At 36.0% G+C, this 13,021-nt stretch overlaps 1 protein-coding gene across 1 annotated transcript in view; it reads right to left on the bottom strand.

The window, feature by feature from the left end:
• TMEM131 (transmembrane protein 131) overlaps positions 1 to 13,021 on the bottom strand; it is a 91,234-nt gene that overhangs the window by 64,030 nt on the left and 14,183 nt on the right. Inside the window, 1 exon segment of the mRNA XM_032226196.1 lies at positions 12,742 to 12,782. Coding sequence (XP_032082087.1) covers positions 12,742 to 12,782 — 41 coding nt within the window.

The following is a 13,021-nucleotide window of genomic DNA, read 5'->3' as shown; positions in this document are numbered from 1 at the left end:
TGTTTTCTCTGTGTTTATTCAAAAATAAAAAAATCTTTATTAAAAAAGAATGTTTATATAGCTAGGATTTATCATGGGTAAATCCAGAAATTAATTTAGTTATCAAATATGCACTTAAGGGGCTTCCATTGCAATTCAATACCCAATAAATTGATCTGTTTCCTGCCCTAAATCTTTAAGAATGTCCTCATGTACAGTATTTGCCTTGATTAACAATAACTTGGAAGATTGTTACCAATTCCAGAAAATGCCAGATCTAAATCAGATAAAGATTTGCTTGTGCACTGCTCAGCTATGTGGTGAATGTAGAATAGATCCAGCCAGGAACGGCCATCATTATGTTGTTTTAGTCAAACCTAGGGAGATTTAGATTCAAGACCACTTTTAGCAATGGAAGCTTATTGGGCCAAGTCACTATTCCTTTAAACCTTTACAGTATCCTTAACAAGAGGGTTGTTTTGTGAAAAATCAGGATTTTAGGTTTGCCATTTTGAGATTTTGAGAAAAATGACATGTATCATTTAAATACATAAAAGAGATAAGTAATAATTGCACGTTTTCCTGTTTCTGGACAGCAATTTTTGCGTATCAGCCCTGTTTCTTTGAAACAGCAATGCTTCCTGAACAATCATGCAAGAAGGGTACATAACACTTTTAAGGCCAAGAGCCACAGTTGTAGCAGTACATTCCATACTATCAAACAGTACTAAGGGCCAAGACAAGAATAAAATCTAAACATCAGACTGGCAGCTTTTGCACAGATTTACATGAGGCATCTGAAGAGCTGCATATGATCTTAAATCTGCAGATTATGTATTCCTGTTACAAAGTAAAACACTGCAAGGAATGTTGTATTCAGATAAAACAATTCTAAATTGCTCTGAAGAATCTAGACTGAAGTAATGTTAATACTTTTAATATTAACTAAATATTAAACAGTGAATAGAAAAATAAGCATGCAGGATTTCTTCATAGATAAAAAGCCTACCCAGTTTTTATCCTGGATAACCGGCTGGACAATTCTGAATCTCTGCTAGTTATATCTGCCTTGGCCCTCTCTGAAATGGTAAGCAAAAGCTAGAGGATATAATATTAAGAGGGAAGTAATCTGTTGTTAATTGTATTCTCCTCACCCAGTATAAAAGGAAGAAAGGCAGAAAAGATCTGGTATTTGAAAAGATCATGTATAATGCAAAGTGAGATACAACAAAATATGGGTAAAATATTGAGAAACATGTTGGGAAGCCACATATAAAATAATAATTTTATTATCAGCAAACCCCTCAAGAGTCATTTTTATTGCAGTAAGATATAAATGCAACACGTACATTATATAAAGTAAATAAAGTCAAATTTGGTTATGCTGCTAGGCCTGGAGCTTCCAAGAAACTGTAGATTTGTCTTAATGGCTCTACTGCTGAGAAGGTCATTTTTGTCTTTCCTTTGCCCAGGGTAAGTATTTTGGCTTTTATGTTATTACTGTAACTTTTAGATTTTTTTTATCTGCTTTATATTGGATGCTTTATGTATTGTTGTGCACTTCCAAGAGTCCTCTTTGGGGGGAGATGAGCAATTATATAAATTTGATTAGTAAATAAAATAAAGTATGCTTGAAATTAAAAAAAGCTGAGCAATGACCCCTCCAGCCAATGTTGTTAGTTAATTAGGGAAACTGAAGTATGGAAACTTTTGCTATAAGGAAAACCTTACAGTGAAGAATTTACTAATTTCAAAAAAGATAGTGTAATCTCCAAGTATCCAAGTATTTAATAATATTAAGTAATAACTCACAGGTCTGCAAAAAAATGTTTTTCGAGAACTGTTTTTGGTTATTCCACATAATCTTTATGTTTTTTGGTGCACTGAATCCGAAAATGACCTCCATTTTGTCATAGGACATCACTTTTCCTGACAATTTAGGTAACTATGTTAAATAAGGCAATACCTCAAAATAAATGGAAATAGACTTATAAAATTAAAGTTTTATTACAATATTTTCATGAAAATCCTTTTTTGAACTGAAATGAGCTCAGCTACACACACTAAACTCAATTCTTCCTTGTGAGGCTCCTTTGGTGCATTTACGCTTGCGAGTAGCATCTGGAATATCTCTCTGAAGCATCCAATAGTAGTCTGCCATCATTTTAATGCTCCATTTTCCCTGGTATCTCCTTTCCATCTCTTTAATATTTTGATGGAATCGTTCACCTTGTTCCTCACTCCAGCTCAAAGTCAAGGTGGGGCTGGAGGAAATGCACTTTCAAACTTATCAGGCAACCCAAAGCTTGAAATGCTTTCAGCATTCTTCCGACGATCTTTTTGAAGTGAGGATCTTTGTTATTGCCTAAAAATTTCTGTACGACTTCTTTAAATGCAATCCATCCTTCTTTTTGAGGATCCGTCATGGTATTGACAAACTCTTGATCAACTATAAGCCTTCTAATGTCTGGTCCGACGAACACATCTTCCTTCAATTTTGCCTCCGACAGGCATGGAAACTTGGTGACCAAGTACTTGAAGCATTCTCCATCTCTTGGAAATGATTTTATGAATTGCTTCATCAATCCCAATTTGGTAGAAGAACTTTATGGGAAGGTACCAAAGTTTCTTGGAGGACATTTTTTTTCACTGACTGTTAGCACCCTTGGCTGTCAACTCTTCTTGGTCCAGTGATTTTGTCAGTCTCGACTGTCCCATAGACACAGAAAACAAGGGTATTTGGTATATCCAGCTTGTTGCCCAAGCAGCATGCACAAGACCTTCAAGTCCCCACACACTTGCCAATCATGGTCTTCATATTTAAGTTTACGAAGAACCAATTCCAAGTTCTCGTAGGTTTCCTTCAAGTTATGGAATGACCTACAGATATGGAAGTGTAAAAACCGTTGGGGAGTAAAACTGCTTTGAGACTTCTTTTTGAAGAAGCTATAAAAAGACGCCATTGCTCTGAATCATATTGGATTTTAAATTGACCCATCAAACCTTCAACATTGATGCAATAAGCCAACTTGTCTTCCTGGGCGAAGTAAGGAACGAACTCCTTTTCACAATGTCTGAACTATGAAGATGACACTCCTGGCAACAATAAATTCCTGCTTTTCAGCCTTGATCAGAGTAACTCAGCAGCATCTTTGGGAAGATTCAAGTATCTTACCAAATCATTCATCTCCTCCTGAGAAAACAATTTTGGTCTTGTGTCATCTTCAAAGTCAGAACTTGATTCGTCATCTGGTTCAGGTATGACTTCACCTTCATTGGAGTTAGGTATCTCTTCAACGGTAGCAGGGGGCTTGGGTACTGGTATATCTGTGCCATGGGGGGTAGGACGAATTGCTGAGTGAAGATTGGGGTATGAAATGGAATGCTTCCATTTGGAATTAAACCCTTTCGCATCGCATGAACAAAAGTAACAGTCATCACTATGGTTCTTTTGCTCTCGCCATACCATAGGAATCCCATAACGGAAAGATTTTTTCTTAACCTTGAACTAGTTTCAGAGGTCCTCAACACACTGTTTGCACACTTTATGAGGCGGCCAAACTTTATCTTGATCTCCAATTTTTAGTCCAAAGTATACAAAGTATACTTTTTCACAAAGTCTGTAATATTCTGCTGTTGCTTCAACACTGTATATTCACCACAGATGAAACAGAAACTGTCTGGCAAATTAATACACTTTCACGGAGCAATAACATAACGGTTGAAGAATGACAAGCTAACATGAATTGCAATGAAAAAGTGTGAACAGCCTAGAACCAAGAACCTGATGATGATTCGTGCAGTAGTGTGGCATGCAGGAGAGAGCAGATTTGTGTTTGTACACGAGTGTCACAGTGCTGGCCACGCCACCTGCACTGACCGGAGATGCTGCTATCTGCCCTGTGTCTCCCTCCCACTGGATTCTTCAGGAAAGATTAACCCCTTCTACCATTAGAAGCACAGACTTAAAACTTACTTAGCTTATGTATATATTGCTGACCATCAGATTTACAGTGCTATATTTTTTTTTACATAACTCGAACAAACCCTTTAAGGTTTTTTTTAGCACGTTATATCTTAAATGTACTTATGTGAGTTAAGTAATAGTAATTTGGACTTTAAATTTGGTTAAAAACCCATAATATTAAAAAATACCAAAAATTTAAAAAAATGATAAATTTGAAGACAATTTTGCATGTTGTGGCAAATCATGATAGCTAAATTTTTTTCAATATTTTATTTGTTTTCAGCACACCAAAATACATGGAAATTAGATGAAAATAATCAACCAGCTTTTTAGTTGCAGACCTGTGATCTGAGGACCATTCAAAATGTATCTACTATCACTTTGTGACTGGCTCCTTTCTTGTACTGCCATCATGTAGTTATGATCAGTTCTCTCAAAATGACCCTCAACTAGAAAGTTTAAAAACTGCTCATAAAGGGCTTAGTAGCAACTGAAGAGATTTACACATCCTACTTTTTCTTTGCCCGTGCTAATTATATTGGAAAGCAGGTGGAATTCAAAATTTTACTATAATTAAAAATGTAAATTCTAGATCTGTGCAAAATGTTCAAATGATTCTTTTGCAGATTAATACACCCACACAAAAAACCCTCTTCTATTATACAATATATACATTAGTACAGTATATGACAATATTGGAACACCCTGGAAGTAGTTACACAGATTACTTGGGAAGATATGGCTATTTGAGTGAGGAGCCCCTCTAAATGCTTTGCATAGCCCTACTAAAACGCATCTTACATTATATAACAGGAATTATCGGAGTGTTCGCTAGAGCCTATGAATTAGTTTTACTGAAACATTTGTAGTGTATTCATATTGATAGTTGTTTTTTCTTGTTTTTTTTTAAAATGATTATGAATTATATTTATTTTGTATGGAGGTGATGTTTGATGATTTTTTTTTTATTTGAAAACTATTTTATTTCATTTTCCTTTTTATACAATCACTTATATACTGTGCAATTAAAAAAGCAATAAACACAACTCATCTTCTATTCCACCATGGAAAACCAACATAACACTTCGATCCTCCATACACCCTTTCTTCTCCCCCTCCAACTTTCATTTCTCCCCTCCAGCATTCCCCTCTTCTACTTCCCCTCCCCCTCAAACATTCCTTTCTCCCCTTCCCTCCATCTCACCCTCCTTACATTCCCCTCTCACTCCCTCTTGACTCCTCCCTCTTCTTTCCCTCTACTCCTCACTTCGGTGTATTTCTACTATTCATTAATCTATTCAATTTGTATTTTACACTAAAATTATAAGAAAAGAAAAAAAAGGGAAAATAAAAGGAAAAGAAAAAAGAGCAACAGTATACAAGTGCATTCTTATTGTTTTGAAAATTGAAACTATATCTCCACCCTCCCCCCCTCCCCCCCATGAACCCCCCTCCCTAGCCCCCTTCCGACTTCCCAGATCCCATTCCCGGCATAACTCTTTATCAAGCACAGTCTGGAGTATATTAAAACCAAATAGATTAAGAATTAAAAGATAAAAAATAAAGGAAAAAAGAAAGGAATAAAAAAAAAGAAAAAAAGAAAAAAAGGGAAAAATCAATAAACTCTCTACATTAAGCTCAGCTTCCCATCATTATTAAAACTTAAGCAATGTGCATCGTTCCTAATCTCAGTTAATTTATTACTTGCAGGATTTCAAACTATGTTGAAACCAAGTGAGTTAATCAAATAAAATTCTACTGTAGCTAGGGGCCTTATCTCTTTATCTAAATATGTGTCCATTTCCAAACCTTTAATTTGTCCCTTTTACCTCCTTCTCTATGAAGCAATTTAAACACCTCAAATATTTCTCACGGTTTCCATTCTAACTCCTCTCATCCTGCCTCTACCCGTGTCCATATATATATTTTATTATCATCCGTACTCCTCTCATATTTGCTCCGCCTTCCTTCGAACTCCCTGAATATATCCTTCCAAGCATTATATTCAAATAACAATGACAATTTCTATAAAAATCAACTTACTTTCTGGCTCAAAATAAGCTCTAATTGAACCTTCACTACCCTCCCGTCTGCACCACACTTCCCAACTCCATTCAACCTAAGCCACAATCCAGAAACATCACAATCTCCGCCCTCCTCACCCTAGAGAATAAATCATAAACAATTTATATAAAAGTTCAAAGTTATCCATCAAGTCTTTTTTTAAAGTCCCATACAGTATATTTTCCGAGAAAATCAGCATCATTTCTTTCAGCCTTAATGTCTCTTCATCGGTATACCACTATACCATTTTATATAAGACAGAAGTCACAAAGTATTATTCAACTTAAAATTAAGCAAATGTTTTGGAAGCATAACTAAATCCTTGTTCTCTGCTCTTCTGCCCTTCCGGAGGGGAAAAACGATACCTCCCGCCTTGTAGTTGTGTGTTTGGTTGTTTCTCTTCTACTTCTCCTTGTCTTTCTCCGTGTCCGGGTGATTCAGGAAGTCCCGCCTTCAGGATCTTGTAGTAAAAATCTCGGGCTTCCCAAACAGAGTTGAGGCGATGTTTCTGGTCATCAAATGTAACCGTAATACCAAATGGCACCTCCCATCTGTACTCTATTTGATTATTTCTGAGTTCTTTAGTTAGAAAAGCATAGTCTCTCCTGGATCTTAACATTTGGGGTGGTATTTCTTTGAAGACGATCAAGTCCTGTCCATCAATTCGCAGCCTGTTATTGTAAAACTCTTGTAGTATCACGTTTCTGGATTCTTTTGTAGCAAAATATATAATTATATCTCTCGGAAGCTGTCTCTGTTTTGCTGTCCACGAATTATGGCGGTAAATTTTTTGGATCTGCCAATCAAAGTTGAGTCCCGGACTTCCCACCAAACGACTGAAAGCCTAAAAAAAGGTCTGTTTCAAATTCTCCTGTTCATTTTCACGCAATCCCCTAACTCTTATTGCAAACGCAGTCTTTTTATAATTTGTCATAACAAGTTGTCTTTCTGCATTTTCAACTTCCTGTTGCAACATTTCAATTTTAGATGTCAGATTAGAATTAGCTTCTTCCAAAAGTTCCAGTTTATCTTCCATTCCTGCAATATAATCTGTCATTACAGTTATAACCTCGATCATATTCTCCTTTGTTTGAGCAATCTTGGCATCAAGCTTATCACATAATTCCGAAACAAGTTGCTTCATTTCTGCTCTAAATTCTTTAAGAGTTTCAAAAAAAAATTCTTTCGTTAACAAATCTCCAGTAGAGGGCGTAGAAGGCAAAAGCTGCGGCTTTATAGCAATTACTTGGGATGTATTGTTGAAAAGACGTTTAGATTGCTTTGACTTGGGAGCCATTATAAAAGAAAAAAAGAAAACAAACGAAGTCTCTGCTCACCTTGATTTAAGATAAAATACTTTCAATAAACTTTTGGCAATTAGTAAAGAGAAGTCTTCAGGAAAACGGGGCTAGTTAAATATATCATATATCAAATGCGGAAGCTATAAAATCGCCATTTTGAAAAGCAGTTAGACAAAGGAGTTTTTTATAAAATTGAAGCTGGTATTTTGAATAATAATAAAAAAAAAAGGTTCTCAGGAATGGTCGCTGCTCGGATTGATTTTAAATAGCTTAGATTTGTCCTGAGGGGGGGGGGACAACCTGCCTTGAGCTGAAAAAAAACAGCTGAGAAGATCTGGCTGGAGTAAAAAAAAAAACTCAGCTTTGTTGAACCTCTTTTCCGTTCACAGCGAAAAACAAAAGGCTGTGAACTACAAAGAGATTCTAACGACTGAGTTCCTCCCTGCCCCTTTCTTGCCTGAAAGGGGAGATATCTGAGTTCCTCCCTGCCCCTTTCTTGCCTGAAAGGGGAGATATCTATAGATTTTTTAGATATACAGACCAGAACTCTGAGGGCAGCTCCTTTGAGCCACCAGCGACGGCAGGCTCCTCCCCCGGAAGTCCCGTGATGTTTGATGATTTTTTAATTGATGTTCACCAACCAGAGTAATTTGTTGAGATGGGCAGCTATATAAATTAAACAAATATTATACTATACTAGAGTTATCTCTCAGCATTCAGACATAAGCCCCATTGTACTCCCTGGTATGAGAATAATAGGAATGCAAGTGTAAAATCTTAGATCAATTGCAATTACAATTAAATATCTAAATCTAAAGTAATTCCCTACAAATGCACTTAAGTAACAATTTGCTTAACAAGTTCCAACCATTCTATCATCTGATTTTACTTACACTTTTATACTTAGCGATTATGATGTAACCGAAGACAAATGCAAACTGTAAAATATTATTTGTTGCAAAAGACGGAGTATTAGAGTTCCCTAATATCAAGTAATTAAACACAGTTGATTTTTTTTATTGTTACTGTTCATATGCCTTTTTCAAAATTGCAAGTCTGACATTTCAAAAATAAACAGTAAGTGAAATTAGCAAGCACCTGTATGTCTATTAAGAGACTTCGTTTAAACTTCCTTTTTTGTGGTTTTAGTTTTTGTTCAACTTTTTAAATATACGCTTCAGAAATAGTTATTTTGTTAAAATCTTTTAGTGGACTGGTAAATTATTTTAACCACAATTTGTACCAGTTTGTACACAATGCACATTTTGTTGATCTGAGGTTTTTTTATAGCACAGACAAGCTTTTAGAGCATTACATCTGCAAAATATTATGAGATGTGCTATCAGATTTCTTTCTACATGACCAAACCACTCTAATAGATTTTATAGCGACTGCACATTTCTGCATGCAATTATGAATATTGTGTTCTTGTTACATTACTCAACTGTATTCATTAATCACCTATTCATTCTTGTCCCTATCCCCACTTACATATCTTGAGTAATCCCTACCAGATTCAAGTTCTTGAATCAATTTCTTCTCATATACTTTCATTTGTATGCACCAAAGTGAACAGAATTATACTTTTCACTATTCCCCTTTCAACAAGTTACAAACCACATACTATCATTACCTTCCTAGCAACATTTGCACAAATGTTATTTTATTTATCCAGCTTTAGTAAACCCTTCCACAATGGGACACATTTTTTTTTTCATTTCTTCTACATTGCACCCAAACAACTTTGGAAAATACAGGTTCCAAGGACCCGTACTCCATTCTCCCAAGAGTGATGAGCCAATGAGATCCATCTTTTTCATTATTTCAGGTTATATTTGGTTTCGTTATCATCAGGGGAAGTCTGTTAGGAGTTTTAAGACCTTAATGTGGGACGTGATGGTAGGCAACAGATTCAACCACTTCTCTTTGTACTCATATTTGATAAGGATCATTGTCACTGCTATTTACTACTTCCTCATTAATTACAATAATTGAAAAAAGAAAATCTTGCACTTAGTTTCATTTGCTAAAATTTCTTTCCTGTATCACTTATTGCCATTGTTAAATCTTGTTCATGATCTCTTCCTTTGTTGAACCAAATATTCTATTAATTCAATTCAATTTTACTGTGTAATTAATGCTCTAGGTTTCACCTTTTATATATATAAACAAAATTTATATATATATGCTTTTCCCCAGGCACAGTTAACATACTTAATGTTTACATTTGCTCTATCTATCTGTGTAGGACAGGGGTGTCAAACCTAAGGCCTGTGGGCCAGATCCGGCCTGTGATGTGGTCGGATCTTGCCCATGCAGTTATCCTGGAAACGGTAAGTGGCTGGCCAGCATCACTTAGGTGAGGCCCACTCAATCCCGGCATGCATGCATTAGTACAGGAAGCAGCGGGCGCACAGGCTCAGCCCATGACAGTCCGGCAGGTGCGTGTATGCACAGGATGCAGGTACATGTGCGCACACCAGCATGGCATGGCCCGGGCCTGGTACCTCCTGGGTGCACGTGTGCACGCACAGTGGCCCCTTGCCGTTTCCAGGATGACCACCAGCATTTCAGGTGTTTATGCATGGGGGGGAGGTGTCCGGCAGCAGGGGATCCGCAGCTGTCCCTCCAGTAAGCTTTGGCCTGGCTCATTCTATCACAGTATGCACTCATGCACAGAGTCAGCAGCCACATGCACGCACAGGCACATCCCTGTGACGGCAGGTGCGCATGCACACAGGAGGCGGCCAGGCTGGCGAGTTGGGGCCTGCGCGTGCATGCACCCACCGACTCCTATATTAGACTTTAGCCATGCAAACAATATATTTACATCACTCTATGCAGACTAGGATCTCTAGACTGGAAAGTATCTTGCAAGCTACTGATTGATGTTCAATCAGCTTCTCAGAATTTAAACATAGCACAAATGGCCAATCACAGAACCAACTGACCACCCCGGCACACAAGACATATATAGGCTAAAGAGGACGAGGACAAGACACTTCTACCGAAGTCCGGCTGCTGATGTTATCTAGCCTGGTAATGAAAAGTTCAGGAATTAAATGGCAAGCTCGGAGAAGAAACCACTGCCAAAATCTAAAACCCAAGATACGAATATTTTCTATTGTTCCACTGTTACCCACATTCCATGAATAGGAGGTAGATACACTGTACTGAGACCAACTCATGACTTTTTGTCCTAAGAACTTCAATATTAAAATGTAGTCCTAAAACATATTTCTTGTAGAGTAAGGGATACAAGGAAACAATACCAATTTTTGACAAATCTCCACAATGGAGGCACTGATCCATCCAAACGTTATTAATCCTGGAAATATTACTAGATACAAACTAAAGAGGAACTGTGTGGTTAAGGGATTGATATAGCGTGGTGGCCCCAAGTGCAGATACAATCTAGATATGAGAAAGATGCTAAAATGTATGGTTTTTGTAAAGAATTAACAAAACTAGATCAGATACTAATAGGGACAGATGAAAAACTAATAGAGAAAACGTATCTATTAATATTAAAATAGAAGATGAACAAGTAAAGGAGACAATGACAGTATGGGCTGAAAACAATAGCAATAGCAGTAGACTTATATACCGCTTCATAGGGCTTTCAGCCCTCTCTAAGCGGTTTACAGAGAGTCAGCATATTGCCCCCAACAATCCGGGTCCTCATTTTACCCACCTCGGAAGGATGGAAGGCTGAGTCAACCCTGAGCCGGTGAGATTTGAACCGCTGAACTGCTGATCTAGCAGTAGCCTGCAGTGCTGCATTTAACCACTGCGCCACCTCGGCTCTTAGTTAGATAAGTGGCAGAAATTATTGGATAGGAATTAAAAATTAATGATGTCAACTGCATAGAGAAAATTTATATAAAATGTTCTATAGATGGCACTTCTCGCCCTCAAGATTGGCATAGATGTTTAAGGATATGTCAGTTAACTGCTGGAAATGCCATCAGATACCTGGTTTGTACTATCATATGTGGTGGACATGCCCAAAAGCAAAAAAATATTGGACAAAAATACATACATGGTTGGAAAAAATTATAAAGCAACATATTAATTTAAAACCAGAAATGTTTCTATTGGGTATGCTACCAGATAATTATAATAATGGGAATACATATTTGATCCTATGTGTATTAACTGCAGCCAGAATTGTATTTGCACAACAATGGAAAAGTGAAGAGATCCCTACAGATGAAAATGTGATTAAAAAAATATTAGAACGTGCAGAAATAGATTAACACTTGCAATTAAGTAAAAGGAACACACTGAATATTTTATGGTATGGGATTTATCTTATCAATGGTTAGATAACAAAAACAGAAGTTAGAAACATGGAAATATAACAAAAACCTTAATGAAATAAGGGAGATTTGTTAAAATAGAGAAGTAAATATTATGATTACTATTTTTATTATTATAGAATTAATTAAAATGTAATGAAATTGTTGTAAATACTATTACTATCTTTCAAACTATTTATACCGACAATACACCGCTTAATTGAAAATGAAACTTTGACATGTTAAAAAAATAACTATGCAAAAAAATAATTAAAATGTGTGTATGTATGTGTGTAGAAAATATTTTGCCATATTTAATCTGAAGTCTTTTAATTATAATTTGTAATTTTTTTCCTTTGTATCTTGCTCTTTAGCTAGTTCAATGTCACTGACTACATAAATTTAAAAAAATGAAAAACTTGCTTGCTATGAGGTACATTTTTAATTACTAATAAAACATGATTAATTTTATAATTTCTGGGATTCTGAGAAGAAATTCACTTGTGTTTAGGAAATGTTGCACAATGTAATACCCTGTTCTCAGTTCCTTAACTCAAGTATGTATTTTCCTGGCACTATGTGCCTGTAGTGAGAGCTGAAAAAGGGGGGATATTCGTTAAGGAGGAATGCTCACAGACCCTTCAAAGCACCTTTTCCCCTTCTGAATAGCTGCACATCCCTAGCTGTAAGCCATTCAAAACTTTAAAAATTAAAATTCAAATCTTTTCTTAGGGCCTGGAAATAGATTATTTACTGGTAGCTAATGCAACTAACAAAGAACAAGTGTGATATGATTAAATTAGTTAAACCTATTACAAACTTTGAAACTTTCATTTTGATGAACTGAAGTTTAGAAACTATGTTGAAAAGTAGTCCATCATGCTATGATTGCAGTAAGTGAATGGTTACCAAAGCACCTACAAACAATGTTGCAATATGTCTGCACAGAAGCATCAATTCAAAACTTATAAAAGGCATTCTTAGCCACCACTGTCATAATGGATTTTAAAAAGTAATAATTGGAGACAATGTGGTAGATTTATCAAACTGTCAAAATAATTCAAATTACAAAAGATATTGAAAAAACTGCTTAACTAAATCAAATATTCTATTATAGCAAACAACTTACCTTTTCTGTTGATATGAATTGAGACCAATAGCTGTCTCAGTCTAAAAAAGAATAGAAAAGTTCAATTGTAAAGCATTTTTAAAAGAAATTACTTCTAAATATTCAAATTATTTAGAACTGAATATCCGCTCTCTATCCATTACAGGAAGTCTTCAACTTACAACTGAAATGGAACCTGCCGTTGTTAAACAATGCACCGAAATAATTGCCTCACTTGATGACCGCAATCCATTCTCCATGTTGTAGTTGTTAAGTAAAGCATGTACATTTTTATTGTACT

Source organism: Thamnophis elegans, chromosome 11 (assembly GCF_009769535.1).
Source record: "Thamnophis elegans isolate rThaEle1 chromosome 11, rThaEle1.pri, whole genome shotgun sequence".
Lineage (NCBI taxonomy): Eukaryota > Metazoa > Chordata > Lepidosauria > Squamata > Colubridae > Thamnophis > Thamnophis elegans.
The sequence above is the reverse complement of the archived record's forward strand: the minus strand, read 5'-3'. Positions and strand labels throughout refer to the sequence as shown.